Source organism: Myripristis murdjan, chromosome 11, assembly GCF_902150065.1.
Source record: "Myripristis murdjan chromosome 11, fMyrMur1.1, whole genome shotgun sequence".
NCBI lineage: Eukaryota > Metazoa > Chordata > Actinopteri > Holocentriformes > Holocentridae > Myripristis > Myripristis murdjan.
Window position 1 is genome coordinate 19597013 of NC_043990.1, and position 17686 is coordinate 19614698.

General features: G+C 42.2%; 1 protein-coding gene across 1 annotated transcript in view; it reads left to right on the forward strand.

Moving 5' to 3' along the window:
* The first annotated feature begins 1653 nt into the window (after window positions 1-1653).
* Window positions 1654-17686, forward strand: part of rapgef5a (Rap guanine nucleotide exchange factor (GEF) 5a) — a 51319-nt gene continuing 35286 nt past the window's right edge. The window contains exons 1-5 of the mRNA XM_030064265.1: window positions 1654-1979; window positions 10579-10629; window positions 12224-12330; window positions 13193-13314; window positions 14896-15073. Of these exons, the coding sequence (XP_029920125.1) occupies window positions 1836-1979; window positions 10579-10629; window positions 12224-12330; window positions 13193-13314; window positions 14896-15073 (602 nt within the window). The 5' untranslated portion in view covers window positions 1654-1835. The remainder of the gene's footprint in view (window positions 1980-10578; window positions 10630-12223; window positions 12331-13192; window positions 13315-14895; window positions 15074-17686) is intronic.

Here is a 17686-nt window from a genome sequence, read left to right on the forward strand (position 1 = left end):
CATGTTTGGTATTGATTACCGTTGCTTTCTAACTGGTGGCACTACTTTGTTTCTGTATCACTACGTCTTCGCCTATTGGTGTGCAAACGAACAAACAGCACTGAAGGGAGCTGTTGTGAAGTGATAAAGAACACACTCGCTCCATGCTGTACAAAATAACAGCACCTCCGACAAAATAAAGAATTAGTCTATGAGTTGCTGTGCTGAGGATGTAGCGTTCTTTCTGTGTTTGTAAAAGTCGCAAACAGCTATGTAAAATTCACTGAGTGGAATAGGGACTCTGTCAAGTCTTCAGCACCTGTGGAGGTCGACTCGAGTGCCCGCCTGCCTCTCCATGACTCCTGCCTTTCACGAGTTGTTCCGCTTCCCCTCAGCCCTTGGTAATACGTATCAACAGAAAGCCACTTGGAGATCAGAAGTGAGCAGGAGAAGAGCCGGGGGGTGTAAATGAAATGCACCTGTCCTTGTAGGCAGTCAAAATTTTGTTGCTTTTTACAGGTAGAAACACCTGCTGAGGTTTTCTACAGATGATTGCGATATGTTGGCATTTATCAATTGGCCTGCACTGATTCTTGCATTTGACAATTCTGTGTTCTGATCATTGGGCAACTATTATTATTAGTAGAAGCAGTATTATTATCATTCATGCTCTACGGCGAGGTATACAACAATAACTTATGACAGTTTGGTTGAATTTCCATAGGATTACTGTCATTACATGGACATTGGTTTTCTTTACTTACACATTATATCATTTGCCCCTCCTACGAGTTGACGCCGCATTAGGAAGTAATGGATTACTGCATTTCATTGTGGTAAATATTCACCTCTGGAGTGATCACTGTTGATGACTCGCTCCCTCAGCTCTCCGGGGGTCGATCTCGCCAAGTTCACTTAAGTTTTTCAGACAAATGGAACTACACCTGTGATGGCGGTGGGGATTCCCTTAAGGGTAAGTGCCGGGGGGACGTCGAGGAGGGCGAGTTAAACCACTAATGAAAGGCAGCGCTGCGCTCCTCTCATGTTTCAGCTCATCTGCCTCCTGCCTCAGGTTAGATAGGAATGCAAAGCTCCAGGATCCACAGCATTCCCACTGTGCCACATAAAATAGAGCTCAGAACTGACAAAATATATGATTATGAAGTTACCACAGAGTGAGTGAGAGAGAGAGAGAGAGAGAGAGAGAGAGAAAGAGAGAGAGAGAGATAGGCTGCCCTTTGTTTACCTATGGAAATATGAGCCAGGTGATGTGGTGACGTAGCCCCACCAAGTGCCTCCTGACTTCCCCTTCCCCCCCGACAGGCCATTGTTAGAGTTTACCTTTAATGTGCAACAAATGAAAGGGAGGAAAAAACATTCAAACAGGCTATGCTGTTAGTTAGAGGAAGCTTACATCATTAACATTTCACCGCCACCTTGCACACATTACACTCAGCGGTATTTAAAAAGAAACGGTCTTAGGTTTAGCGTTTAACCTGCCTCGCTCGTTCCCTTTGTCAGGATGACCACAATAAAAGGTGCGCGTGAACACCGCGACACACACAGACACATGCAAACACGCACACGCACGCACACTCACACTCACGCGCAGCTGATAGTAGCTACCGAGTAGCCATTGGGTGGAGCAGCAGCGTCGCGTGCTGCGGAATACATTCAGTAGGTCGTTAACTAGGCGCGCGGTTTGTTGCAGATGCAGGTCGCTGAGTGTGAGTGTGAGCGCGAGGCGGGGGGAATGGCGAACGGCAACGGGAGCGGGTGCGCCGTGTGATACCAGTAGCACACCGGAGACTGACTGAGAGGCTCGAGACGCAGCGAGAGGAGGCGAGCGGGCGGACATGGAGGACTCGGAGCCCGCAGAGGACGGCTTGCTCGCGGGCTTGCGGTGGAACCGGAGCGCACGAGACCAGGCTCAGCTTAAACACAAAATCCGGGACCTGCCGGGACTCCTGAAGCACGGGCTGCACCTGCGGAAGAAGAGCGTGAGTATTTCAAACCGAGCGCTGGCCCGCTGACCGGCCGTCATTCCTTCCGTGTTTGACGTTTTAAGTGGAAACATTAGCGACTGTTTTCCCGACAAGCCCGGGGGCTGAGGCTGCTTCGTACCCTCGTCACGACTCAGGTGTTTTCGTGTTGTACAAGCATTACTGTCGCAGAGGCAGTGTGTGTGTGTGAGTGTGTGTCTGTGTGTGTGTGTGTAACGTTGTTGAAGGCTCCTGCCATCCTCCGGCTGTCATGTTCTGCATCTACATCCATAATAACCAGGATTGTTTTTAGACCCCATACCTTCACACACCGGTAGTCAAGGCAACCCAGACAGACAGACAGACAGACAGGCAGACACGCACACACTCATACATACACAGACACTCACACGCAGACAGACACTCACGCACCAGTACACCAGTATTACTCATAATTCACCTCTTATGGCTTACCTCAGGAAGAATAATGTTCCTGTGCAGTATTCGTGGAAACATTCACTAATATGTAATATGTCTATGGCACATAATGGTGAGTTGACAGTGACCTTTTCATGGGCTACTTAATGATTCATCTTTTATAATGTCACCATAATTCTTTTGCTTTTGGGACATCATTTTGCTCGGACACAGTATCCCTCAAAAATGTAGTGCACGAGATATATACATGTTCTGCGAGGATTGCCTAACTAAGCAGTAAATTTTGTCTGTCACTCCGTGTGCCCTGATGTGGAATGGACATACCTGACAAGCCAAATAGCTGCTTCCAGTGTCAGCAGCACTCACATTCATTGGTGTTGGCACCCAGGAGGAAACGTGGTCCTGTTTTCCCTCAGTGGGCCGAGAGTCTCTGCCAGGACTGAGGGGATCCACACCTGCTGGGCCACCCATACTAAAAATAGGTCTGTACACCCCGTTGTACTGTCGGGACACAGGTGATCACTAAATGGCTTATGTCGCGTGGCGTCACATTGTGTTACAAGATGTTACAGTGACCCAGGCGTTCAGGCTGTGGTGCATTCATGTGCTGAAATTCACTTAATCAGTCACTAAAGTTTGACAATAACAAAAAAAAACAAACAAAAAAAAAACACCTATAACAGGATACATAGAGAATATTTTAGAAGTAGACTATGCATAGTGATATCCTAAGAAATAAATACATCTGGTATCTTTAAACTATAGTAAAATCACTCGAGTATCATGGTGTCATAGATATAGTCTCTGTTAAGGTTGGGCAATATATCAATATTATATCGATATTGCGATGTAAGACTAGATATCGCCTGTTCTGAATATTGTAATATTGTGATTATGGCAAGTGTGGTCGTTTTCTGGTTTTAAAGTTTGTATTACAGCAAAGAAATATAATTTTCTGGACCTGTTAGACTGTTCTGTTATTTGACTCTAGCTGCATGGTCAACAAAACCACGTTACTATTGATTTTTTTTTTATCAAAAAGCTCTTGCGTGAATATCTTATGAAACCACCAGCCATGCACCAGCAGCCATCCCTACAATATCATGACAATATCAACATTAAGTGATTTTGTCATATCTCCCAGCCCTCCCTGTGTGTAAATATCTAATTATCAGTCAAATATCTGTCAAAACATGCGGAAAAAGGTGACATATGAACAACGTAAATATGGTTTTTATTATTTTTCTTTTCAATTCCATGTATCCAGACAAAAGCAAAACGCACATCATCAGACAAGTCATAAAGCAAGCGCACAACAGCTAATCAACATGTGGTCGAAAAAACAAAATAACCGTAACATTTACTCATAATACATACCCATATACCTACCTCCCCCACCTGCAGTACCTAACAAAACAAATCAAAATTAGACAAATAAAAACAACATGAAACAAAAGCAAAGCTGAAACACACAACAAGATCCATATTGTCACTTGCCCTCCATTTCCCCTTGGCCCATACTAATTTGAGCACCAATAAACATATGCAGTAGTTACACTCATCATCACTGGAGACTCTTAGCCCTAAACTGCCTACTCCTATGCCTGATGAGGGCCATATGATCTGACTTGACGTATTTAGAAAAGTCCAAATACCAAGATACACTATACCATTATTCTGTCATGTTTTGCAAGTGATGATGTGCGTACACTGTGCAGGCATGTCGACAGGAGCTGGGTCTCATGGAAAACGGGAGGACACTGTTTCTGTCATTTTAGCTATGGGATGGATTTGTGTATTATCCATAGGCTTTGGACGGAGGGGATAGAATGGGACAAAGACTGAGGAGATGAAGAGGGGAGCTGGTGTTTCTCTCTCATCTCTTCATCTAATCCAGTGAATGTGTGTGTGTGTGTGTGTATGTGTGGGTGCGATGAGGCGTGGGTAAGTAGTGTAAAGGTATGGCTGTTCTGTGCAGACTGGTTCTCTCTAGACACTGGCAGTTGGCTACGCTTCACCTGGCACACACGCACTCACACTCACTCTGTCTCTCTCTCTCTCTCTCTCTCTTTCTCTCTCTCACACACACACACACGCACACACACACACACATACAAATTTCCCACAAAGATGTTAGAGAAGGACTTCTGTGGATTGTGCCTGCACTGCACTAAAACAGCTCTGGAAAGTGGAAACACAAACAGACTAAATCTCAACTCACTTCACGACAAACAGCAGCTCGTGCTCTGCTTGTCCAAAACAGTATCCCTATACGCTTTTATACTCGGTTACAAAGAACAGGGTTGCAAATGCAAATACTTGTTTTTAATCAAACATTGCACAACACCATGCACCTCTTGCTTATTTTTTTATGCATCCCTGCAAAATCTTGAGGTACTGCTTGTTTATTTGGGGCTCTGTAAAAGTGCAAAACAGCAGCCGGTGCCAGTCCTAAACATTACTCATATTGTACTTTGATGTGCAACAAGGGCGTATTAAGAGAATAGAAACGATTCTATTGCACAGAGCCATCTGTCGCCTTTGGCTCTAGCCTGCAGCAGCCTCACCTTGGAGAATCCTATCTTACATTATTCTGTGTTCCAACTTGCTCTGGTATTCAATTAATAGTCCTTTATTTTCTGTGATATGAGAGGAGCAGCGAGATCGACTTAATATGATGGATCTGGTAATGAGAGATTTTCTGTAAGCTGGTGATCTCTCAAGCGCCAAAGGAGATTTCTCCCTCGCCTTTCCCGCTACAGCAGGACAGACATCTTTCAGCTGCACAAGCTGCCAGTGAGCTCCCACTGGCTGCAGTTTGTGCCTTGGTTCACAAACTAGAGTATTCGTGGTGGTAAGAGTGTGCCCTGCCTAGAATGAGTTGAATTTTTGTTCACTTATTGGTAAAATGTGTGGGAGATTTTTAGTTCCAGGAGTGTCTTATGTACATGCAAACCATTTAAAGGACACCTTGACAAGGTTGTGGATGGCTGTGTCCCTTTGGATTCAATGGGGAATGGTGGCGATGCTAACAAGCTAGTGGAAGCCCAACCCTCCCCCAACCCAGCGTAAGAGGGTATGTAGTGAAGACAAATACCTGAAATGAGAGGGTCTGAGTGACATTAAATGTATCTATTTACAACTTAAGCTGTTTAGTCAGGCCATAGAAAATGCATAGGCAATAATGTACAACTAGTGGGTTATTGCAAAAATTCACTTTGACAGAGTGATTGTGCTGCCTTGAAGGGGTTTGTTATGTGGCAGTGTATAGCAGGCTGTACATTATCTTATTTATTACATGGCTGCCGATGAAATCAATAATTTGAAACAATACATTAATTTTGAAATGGTTTTATTTGCCCTCAAGACTCTGCTAATACAAATAATGCATTTGCCTTCTACACATTGTAGTCCACTTTTATGGTTTTTTTTTTTGTTGTTTTCTACTGTTTTTTGTTTATTTTCTAATGAGAGTTCAGCCTTCAACCATGATTAAAGCCTCGTATCTTTACCTAAAAGATATCTATGCTATAACAGCTCCAGAGGGTTTTATTGTTAACTAGCTTGTTTAGTGGTTGTAAACAGACCGGACTTTCTGTGTGGAGTGATAAATTAAACCTACTTGAAGTGACTGACCGTAGCGACAGTCAGTTATTCATAACAATGGTCATTCCTCAGAAATATAGCATTGCAAAATGACGTAATTTACCTGACTGAACTGATAATTTAGCAGTGTGTAATGCACAGAACATATGAATTTGATTATGAGATGTAGCTTGAGATGTATGACATATTCATAATCTAACTATTAGGCTTTACAAATCAGTCCTGAAGGGAACATGATGACATATTTCTCATAATCTAATTTGTGCATGATTCATGGAGCACAACATGGTGGCTCATGACATGTTTTCATCTCTGCCGGTAATATTTCACATTAATGACTGCATTATTCAAATAGATAAGAAAGATGAAAGGGCAGGTGAGGGGTGGAGAGAGACTCACCTGCAGACACACACACACACACACACACACACACACACACAGTCACAACGCTTCCGCATTTGACCAAAAGGATTATCATAGTGAGAAACATGCCGGTACTATGTCCTGTGCCAAAGGTCATGTGTGCCAGCAGTTGGGCGTGGGCTGACAGGTTGGTGTGTTTAAAGCTTTATGTGCTGTGTGTTTGTGTGTGTGTGTGTGTGTGTCTGTGTGTGTGTGTGTCTGTGTGTGCCCGCATATGTGGCTATTTAACTGTGGCTGCTTTGATGTCTCCCATTTTGACTTCCTTGCATGACGGGTCTATCGAGGAGTTGACAAGTGTGTGTGTGTGTGTGTGTATGCATGTGTGGGCGAGCTTGCCAAGCATACCGTGCTACAGCTCTTCACTATGCTCAGCACTCTAATCTGAGAGTAATCCATTTCTCGCAGATAATGACCTCGCTCTCCCTCCCTCCCTCTCTCGCATCCTCTCTGTTTTCTTCTCTCTTTCTCTCTCTCTCTCTCTCTTTCTCTCTCTCACTCTCTCTCTCTCCCTCTCTCTGTACACACTTAAAAGTCACCACACAGAAAAGCATGTCAGCTTGTGCGTTCTCTCTCTCTCTTTCCTCCTCTATCATCACCCTCTTCTCTACTCTTTTCTGTTGCGATGGATCTGTCACTCGGGCTGCCTCTGGTGCACTGACAGCACTGAGCTTCATACCCTGTTAGGGAGGAGTGTGTGTGTGTGTGTGTGTGTGTGTGTGTAAAGGCATGGTGGTGGAGAAATAAAGGCCTCCTATAAGATGTCTGTTCAGCAGACAGGGAGACAAAGAGATGGAGCGATAAGATAGAGTGACCAAGACAAAAGCGAGACAGAAAGAGATAGCGAGAGTCTGAAACAATTTATTTAGTCTGTGTGCTTGGCTGGCTGGTGTGCCCTACTTCACACTCAGTCCAAACACTGCCTGTCTACACACACACACACACACACACACACACACACACACACACAAACACTTTGACTTTGCTGACAACTGGGTCACAGATGGGTCAAGTGAGGTATTGTCAATTGTTTTGGACGATTGTTTTTGAGAAAGGTGTGTGTATTTTTGCCTGCACTCGCTTGCATGTGTGTGTCTGTGTGTTTGAGGGTGTGTGTGTGTGTGTGTGTTTGGGAGTGTGTGAGAGAGATCCCAGACAGTATCATTGCTCTAATGAGGATCACACACGCTGCTTTACATCTCTCTAATCATCCCTCTCTTTCTCGCCCTCACTCTGTCTCTTTCATTTCTCCCCTCTCAAGGCCGTATAGCCGTGCGTTTCTCTCTCTTTCTCTTTCTCACTCTTTCTCTTTCAGTTGGCCCCTCTCTTTCTCCTCCTCCTCTCTCTCTCTTTCCCCATCTGTTGTGCTCATATCCCTTGTCTCTCTCTCTCTCTCTGTTTCCGCCCTGGTCATTTACTCATTCATAGTTTCTTCATCTACATTCATCTTTCACACGTGCTTAGGCGCTTTTCATTCATCCCATCGTTTGATCTCTCTCTCTCTTTATCTCCCTCTCTCATTGTCATTGTCTGGTGGCTTGCTTGTTATCACTGACAAGTGCAAGACAAGGGGCGGTTCTGATTGCTAGTACAGGAGTCAGATTTCCTTGAGGGATCCCAGCGGGAATCAAACCCGCAACCCTATCAGTGTGTCAGCTGCACTACTAAAGGTTTAAACCTGTTCCTCATTTTTGTTGTTTTTATGAGTACTGGAAACATGGCAGTCATCCACAACACCCACATTCTCTGTATTTTACATTATTAGAGTTAGACTGATTTCAGGGTTTATTGATACATCAGGCCGGTTTCTGCCTTTTTTGAATATTGGGTATTGTTGCGTCCATGTCTTCCCTCTCTAATATGAAAGAGGTTACATCTTAAAATGTTGCAATATTCTCTTTGCTCTTTGTCTTAATTTGAATGTTTCATTAGAAAAATACTATATTTTAGTTATAGTAGCCTTTGTTTTATTTTTTCCATATTAATTTTCACATTTTAAAATACAAAATATCATCAGAAAAAATAGATATGAGCAGCTTCAGTTATGAAAAAAGTATGGGTATCAGTAAAAACCCATATCAGTCATATATTGTTAAACAGTGCCATACAATACACTTGCATTGCAGTATGATGCAGCATGTGATTCAGTACTCTAGTTTATGACCCCAATACAGGATATATCAGCAATCTACACTAGGACCGCCCACTTTAAAATTGCCAGAAGAGGTAGAAAGTAACTAACTACATGATGTACTGGCACTTTAAGGATTTACATTTTGCAAAACATTTTACTTCTAATGCACGACACTGCAGAGAGATATATCATGCATTTGCTTGATGTCTGTATTCATTTGTTACTTTTTAGAATATATTTTTACCTGCACAACAAAACATGATCAGATGAACTTTACTGTCCCTCAAGGGAAATTTAGTTTGTGCAGGAAATGTGCCGGACGCAGCCGCAGTTGAAACATCACAAAAATGCATCCTTGAACACATGACATGAATACAGCTACTCGCATGAGTATACCAAGAATGTAACAAGAGCCTGGCCCTAGAACAAATACACTGGAGCAACAAATTAAAATTAAGGTTAAAGCTCAGCACACAAAGAAGATGTAGAATGCAACCATAAAATTGCAAATGACAATTCTCAATGATGAATTGTTAAGCGTGTAAATCAGCCATCAGTACACGGAGCATTTAGAGCTACAACATTAAAATGCCTCTTACTGGTTAAAGCATCAACAAATTAACATTGTGAAAGAAGCCATTATGGCAGCTTACTTTTAATACTGGACTATATTTTACTGCTAATGCTGCTGAAGTTTTGAATGCAAGAATTTTAGTTTTAATGAATTGTGTTTCCATTATAGTTTATTGCTACTTTTACGTAAGCAGAGGATCTCAATATTTTTTCACCGCTGATTGCTGGCACGTTGTAAAAACCTCCATTACCACTTTAGCTTGAATTAGCTTGAATTGAATGATTGTGTTTTCTAGGTTTGAGTGCATCTAGTAAGCCGACAGGGCAGGGGATTTGTTCAAAACCCTTTCTATAATTGTATCATATCGTTTGAGTTTTTGGAGACACACGCTTTCATTTTACCAGCAGAGACATATGAAATGTTGTTGCTAAGTAACAGCACATTGTTTTTCAGTGCAGCACAGTACTGTACATAACCACGGATATCTGTATTTTGTGTTGCTTCCCCTCTACCTGCTCCCACACCTCCTCCAGTCTGTAATCTGTTTTATGACCAGAGTGCAGCCACAGCGTCAACACTGTCATCCAGCTGATCTGGGGCCGTAATAATCCAGATAGATTAAAAGGTTATTCCCTGATGAGGAAAATAGAGGTGGAGAGTATTGTTCCACGCCTAAGGCAAACACCCCACACACGACAGAGGTTTATCAAAGTGGCCCTGTGACACTGTGGCAGTGGAGAGCTCCTGGGTGGCATTTTGGGCCTCGCTGATAATTGATCATTAGAATTAGAATTCCTAAATGCATTTTTAATTATTGTTACTGGTTTGAATGAACAGTATTTGAATCAGCATTTCTCTGATTTCACTGGTAAACCCTTTCAATTATTGTGTGTCTTTGTGTGTACTGGGTACATTTTTGATGCCGGTGCTGTTACTGATGTCTTGACTTCACTTCTGGCTCCTGAACAATACTTGATACCTTAATAACTCAATCCCAGTTTTATAAATTCTTGTCATAAATAATTTTAGAATGTCTCTGGGTGTAACATAGTATTTTCCTGTAGGCCTCTATGATGTGTAACGTTAGACAGCCAATCTCTAGCATTATTGGATTTTGGTACGAGCATGCTGCATGCTTATTGTCTCATTGACGCTGATGAGATTTAGTCCAAATTTTAAATATTGTGTTTAATAAGTGTTTTTAATGGTTTTATGATTTCATGTACATTAGAGCACTAAATGGGGAAAATAACAGGCATGTGTGTGAGTGATGGTTGTTTAAAAGAACATGACTAATGTTATTGGAATGAAAAACTGGTCCTTCTCATCTCAAAGTAATGTTTGTTCAGTGTGTTTACTCTGTGTGTTCATGTGTGTGTCTATGTGTGACTCAGTGTGTGTGTGTGTCTTCTCTGATGGCATTTATATATTTTTTTTTTCAACAGCAGTCACCTGACACTATCCCGGGGCCGAGCAGTGGACCCACAGTACACAAGGTAGGGCAAACACACACACACACACACACACACACACACACACACACACACACAAACATATACAAACACATATGATGTCATGGCTTTAGTTTTACTGGAGAGTGAAAGTGTGTTTGTTTACCCCCAATACAGGTGACATCAGTGGCGATATTACAAGCTAGTTGTGCCAATCATAAAACGTACATGCACACACACACACACACACACACACACACACACACACGATGTCATCACTTCAGTTTTACTGTAGAGTGAAAATGTGTTTGTTTACCCCCAATGCAGGTGACATCAGTGGTGTTATTACAAGCTTGTTGCACCAATCATAAAATGTGCACACACACACACACACACACACACACACACACACACACACACACACACATTTGGGCACACAAGTACACACAGTCTTGCTCTGTCATGCATCAGTGTAATGCGGTTTGGCAAATACTTCAATATTTCAGTCTGCAGAAGGCTTCAGGGCTTAAATATCTCTGGAAGACAGGATTTTTTCTTTTTTTTCTTTTTGCTCTTAAATCATGGAGTAAATAAACATTTCTTGTTCGTTTTTTTTTATTTTTTTATCAATTTATTTATTTTAACACAGTAAAGCCTAGATTCTGTTTATTTGTATGTGAATTATCTTCTACAGTTTTCCATTGGAACTGTGCCACAAAATATTGGTGCTTTGTCTCTCCACACTGGCACATGTTTTTATTTAAAGGTACAAACAGTTCCCAGAATCATTGTTTTTTTGTGTGTTGTTTCAACAGGAATGATAATATGCAATAATGATATGATACTTTATTTATCCTTGGAGGAAAAAAATGGCTTTTGGCTTGCTTCCCTCCAGCAAGGTCAAAAGTCAGGTTCAGCTACAGAAAAGAAAACTCCTCACCAAGATGGATGTTAGAGCTTGGTGATATCGTTGAGATTAATATCATCATATTCAGCAGTTGTTTTTTTTCCATTATTGATATACAGTATATGTCCAAATATGGCTCACCTATGCAGAATCAAATAAATGTACATCCCTTTGAACCAAATGCTAGTATAAGGAGTGTACCATACCTCATTTTGCCTGTTTTTAAATAAGTTTTGAATCCCTATCTTCAACATAAACAACATAATGGTGTGTCACAACATTGCAAAATCACCATATCAATACAATGCCACAGAAAAACAACCAGCGATGATCATTGAATTAGCAGCTGTAGTGGACGCTGACCAACATGGAGACTTGAGGCCAGTGAAAGGAGTTCTTCCTGTCCCTGCAGTTATCAATAAGTCCATTCTGAGCCCAGGACTCACAGCTGACATCACAGTTTGAGCGTCTCTCACATCTTGCTGGTGTTTGGTGTATGACAGGGTGAGAACACAATGTGTCATGCCTCGGCGGGAAAGAAGTAAAACGTCCATGTGAGCTGGACGATGACAGCTGTGTGTAGCGCGCTGCATGGCTTTGCCCAGCATGGAACAATGCAAACATTTGAAATAATTTGATTTTGGTGTGTGTGTGTGTGTGTGTGTGTGTGTGTGTGTGTGTGTGTGTGTGTGTGTGTGTGTGTGTGTGTGTGTGTGTGTGTGTGTGTTTCAGTCTTGCTCCCAGAGTTTCCCATGTGCTGGGCGGGCTGTGAGGAACGCTTTCCTGTCTCATGGACCGTACCCAGCCAAAGACAAGATACACCTGGCCAGAATCATACGGTACATGTTTTTGTGTGTGTGTGTGTGTGTGTGTGTGTGTGTGTGTGTGTGTGTGTGTGTGTGTGTGTGTGTGTGTGTGGTGTGTGTGTGTGTGTGTGTGTGTGTGTTGTGTGTGTGTGTGTGTGTGCATGGCTGAGTCAATATGACCAGTGGAGCATGTACACTGACTCACCAGTTATTGTTAGGCTGATTCCTGATTGGTTTGTCAGGTTGTGTATGCAGAAAGAGGTGTGTGAGATGTACTGTAGATATCGTGTAGCAGTATACCTGAAAAACCTCAACTCATACAGGGAAAAACTGCATATGGACATAAACATTTAAAGGCACTCATCCATCATTACACAAGCATGTACACCCTGTCAAAAATAGCCATCTTTACAGGACACCAATTGAATGTGAGTCATCAAGGCATGTCTGCATGTGCGCGTGTGCGCGCACACACACACACACACACATACACACACAGACCCACACACACACAGAGGGAGTTTATCCTGGGGAAATGCAGACAGAAAGCATTCAATGTTTCAGGGGGAAAGGCTTACGGAGAACTAATGAATAATCAATGGTTATTGATTTAATGCAAAAGACCAGCTTTCTGCAGGGGGAAGTGTTGCGTGTGGGTGTACACGTGTGTGCTTGTTGCGTGTATGTATGTATGTGTGTGGTGAGTGTGTATGTGTCTGTGTTTCTTAGGTAATTGGACTCGGAGCTGAGCTACAATTGTGCATCTTTGTGTGTCTGCTTGCATGCTTGTGTGTCTGAGTATGTTAACACTGTGTGTGGTCATGCTTCTGTGCTGAATGTGTGTGTGTGTGTGTATATAAACTGTATGTGTGTGTGTGTGTATGTCTTTTAACAGGCGCAGCTATGTGGGCGTGGAGCTGGTGCAGTGGCTGTGTGAGCAGTGTGTGTACGTGCGCTGTCGGACTACTGCTGTGCGTGTCTGGCAGGTGCTGCTGGAGCTGGGAGTCCTGCTGTCCGGTAAACACACACACACACACACACACACACACACACACACACTGTAACAGGTGTGGAGGTTGGGGCAATACCCCTAGTACTGCCAAAATAGATATGCTTGTAGAAATCTACACCCAGAGTCTCTTATGTTATTATGCACTGTAGTACTCACTGACAGGAAACACTGAACCTAATGAGAAAGTATTAATCTAATATCACCACTCTGACAGCATGAAATACATATTACTGTATTTAAGTAAGTACACATCAGGAAAATAATACCCTGAAGTGTTATGCATATTTCTTTTAGCTCAGGCACAAAAGTGACAGAGGATGTGTGTTGCTTCACATTACACTCCCCAGTGTGTTGAGAACGACACGTCCTTTTAAAGAGGGTATAATATTCAAAGGCAGCCAGTGTTTCTTTGAAGAATGAGTAAACCCAATCCTCCGGAGGCTGCTTGCTGTTGGACAGTTGCTCAGCTGCAGTTCAGTGGTCTGACTAATCCACAGGAGTCTGACCAGGTTTTACTCTGGACTCCATGTCACTGTGCTTTCTCCAGAACTGAGAAGTATAACCCATAAATAAGTGAAATCCATCATCCATTTTCCTTTTCCTTTCCCTTGCCTACAGAAGCCCTCCATAAATACATATTTATCACAGTGTCAGACTGAATCACTAGCCAGCTAGAATTGAACTTTTTTTTTTTTTTTTTTTTTTTTTTTGAGACCCGATCAAGAGGAATATTCTTGTCTTGCTTTTCCAGACAGTAGAGGCACGGCCAACAATACAAGAGCCCTATCTGTTAGAATGGGTAGCTGCATATATCTGGTGTCCTTTCATTATTATTTTCTATTCGTATCTGGGGACTTAGTTAAATTGTAAGCAGTGCTGAGTCATAAACGTTTTTCTGAATGCCTTTACTGCCTCAGGAAAACATTATTTTTCACTTACAGCAACATTACGGCTTTCTGCTTTGTGTCCTTGCCATGTTAACTGAAAACAGTCGTAATAAGTACATAGTTCAGCCATACAGGTAGTTTTACAAAACCATGCAGTTATGTTTTTAACCTGTATCAATTTGGCAGTGTCTTTCAGTCTACTTGGGGCTTGCAGTGTTGTTGTCAGTTGGATCTGTTGTAAATATCAAAGTTGTGCGGCTATGCAAACTCTGAAAGTGAGATTGGCTGACAGTGTAACTTACAATGATGTGTTGCCAACTTTAGCGTCTCAGACAAGTGCGCCATCTCCTCATAACTCCAACCATCTCCCATTGTTCACCATTGTTATACATGTTAATAATATATGTTTATCAATATTTTCCCTACAGCTTCTCCTGCATGACTAGTTGCTTGCTCTAAAAGATGAGCATTGCATCTTGGTACAAAACTTTAACAGAGCTCAACTGTAGATACTGTTCAAAAATAGCGAGCTGCGGGCTGTATTCCATTAGGAAATTTGTGAACATCAGCAACTTTCTGTGTTTAAAAAAAAAAAAAGTGAAAGTGAAATTCGATGCCGTGTAAAAAGACATTTGGAAACATTTTAGAAACAACTGAAAAACAGCACGCTGAAAATCTGTGTATGCGTCTCCTCCCCAGTGGACCAGCGGGTGGTGTTTGCGGACTCAAACTCTTACTACCAGTTCAGCTTTGAGGAGTGTGACTCCGCCTCCTGCGAGTTCCGCTCCAATGAGGGGGAGTGGCCAGAGGCAGTTAGGCTCCTCCTACAGCTCGCCCCGTATGTCCAGTTCCGCTCCGGGGGCGGGGCCAACAGCCCGTAAGTACAGTGACCGCTTGTGAATGTGTGTGTGTGTGTGTGTACATGTTTACTTTCTCTTCCTTCACTTTATATGTTACCATCTTTCACTTAGACACACAGACAGAGACAGATAGATAGATAGATAGATAGAACATGTGAAACTGTTGCAGCATGTTCATCACTGCTCATGGTGAATGTGACTCAGGCGTTTTGTGCTTGATGACTTCATTTGACCAGAGGTAGAGGCTTGTTCCTCTGTTAAAATATCAAGGTTGAAGGGACAGTGTTCCAGCTCCGATTTATGAGTCCAGTTGTTTGTCTAGTAATTTACTGTGTGTAGTGACGATGCTATGCGTTTGAGTTGCTGGACACGTTGTGCACCCCTGCAAGAACGTCACTGTGCTTGCAAGCATACACACGTACACACACATAAACACACACACAAACACACACACACACACGCTCCGAGATCTTACTCAAATCCCAGGGAGAAACCTAATCTCTTCTCAGTGTTTTAAATCCTCAATCTGGTTATGTGAGAGACACACTTACATTTCTGTACAGCTGCACACAGGCAGAATACTCTTATACATAAAAACTGACACATGAAGCATTCACTCAGATGTGTGGCGCGCGCACACACACACACACACACACACACACACACAGGGTGTCAGCCAGAGTTCCCTTCGTTCCTACTCCTGTGTGTGGGATTCCTGCTGAGGTTGCTACTGAACTCAATCTGTCACTCAGAGACAGAGAGGGAGCAAAAGAAAGATAGGAGGGGGGGGCAGGAAAAATAGAGTAATGAGGGAAAAGGAACAAGAGCACACGTCAACACATTCATCTGCATGTTGACTTCAAAGGCTGTATTTACAGATAGGGTGAGAGCAAGACAGAGAGGGGGAAGTGAATGTTATACTTAGTGATGTAAAGCTCCTGTATCATACTGCATACAGTGCATACAACGGAGGGATGAAGAAACGCTGCACTTCAGTGTCTCCACGGGCTCGCAGTTAACTTCGGCAGTGTGGCAATGGTGGCAGGGTTGGAGAGGGGGCGTCATTGTTATTGGCATTTCATTTAGCTTGCCCACTATCTCCTATTTTTATCTCCCACTCTAGTTTAATCCAGTGAGACTTGCATTAGGTAACTTGATACTGCACCATTAGCTGACTGTTTCCCTCCCATCTGCTTATCACTGCTTTAGTGGTGCAAGTATCACATACAGCTAATTAAGTGAGTTACCTCCTCAGCATATGGTGTAGACTTCAGTATGTTTCATACTTTGCCTCTGTCTTCAGTTTGTGTTGGCACTGCCAGCGTGACTTGAAGGAACACCAACTGTCCGACCAACACCATGTGCTGCCAAGCACATAATGATCATTGACTTCACACACTTTCACTGCTTTGCAGAATTAAATCTTTTTTTTTTTTTTTTTTTGAAAACTATGTCGGCAAGAAAGACAAGGTGTTTTCAATGCCAGCCCTATGCATCATAGGACCTGAAATTAATCTTAAACAAAAATTTACTCGGGAAGTTGCTAATTAACCAAGGCAGGCCAAATATTAACATGAAATAGAAAACTCTCTCTCTCACAGACTTCTATTACTCTCCAGTTTGCCTCACATATGTGTAACAGGAGTAACTCACACCTCCATAACTAAATTGAGGTGTGTTATTTTAAAAATATGAAGAAAGAGCTCGAACACTGTTCTCACAAGAGAGCACAGCTATTTTCATAGATTTATTTATGTTTTAGTCCAGTCAGACCTTCAGCAGAGCGTAAAATGTCTGTGCAAGTTAATGAGTACATATGAGCGCCCAGTGTGCAAGATGAGCCCCATCTAGCGCACTTAGCTGCACGCACCGATTTCTCTAGATTTATCAAGGGTCAGACAGTCATTTACAAAACATCGCATACAGTATGTTCCTCACAAATGAATGAAACAATGGAAATCAAAAAGGATAACGCATATATTTGTGCAGGTGGATAAGTTTCCTTTGACTGGAAACATCAGTGACAGGACCGTTGGATATCATTCAAAAGATACAAATTCTGCAGTTGGTGAAACAGTTAATGTGCAATCAAGAACTGTTTAGAGTATTACATGTCATGCAATATATTCATTAAAGCCCTTTGGCGCTAATCTGTATAGAGTAAAATCCAACTTACCTTTTTATTTAGGATGTTGACAGCATTGCCACGCTGATCAGGTATCTTAATCTTCTCAGAGCTGCGACATCTGAATGATGCCATGCTTTTAGACTTGAAAGTGAACAGCCACAAGTTAAACCCTATCATGCTTCCTGAAAGCTCTTATGTTCTCTGTCTCTTTTTTTAAGAGGCCTAGATCTTTTTCAAATGTTATATATATATATATATATATATACACTACTCACAAAAAGTTAGGGATATTTGGCTTTTGGGTGAAATTTATGGAAAATGTAAAATGTTCACGCTACAGTGATATTATATCATGAAAGTAGGGCATTTAAGTAGAAGCATGTACTGATGATTTCCTCATCTCAAACAATTTCTTGAAACAAAAGCCAACAACAGTGGTGGATATACCACAACAAAAAATGTCAGTGTCAATAACTTGTCATGTGCCCTTGAGCATCAATTA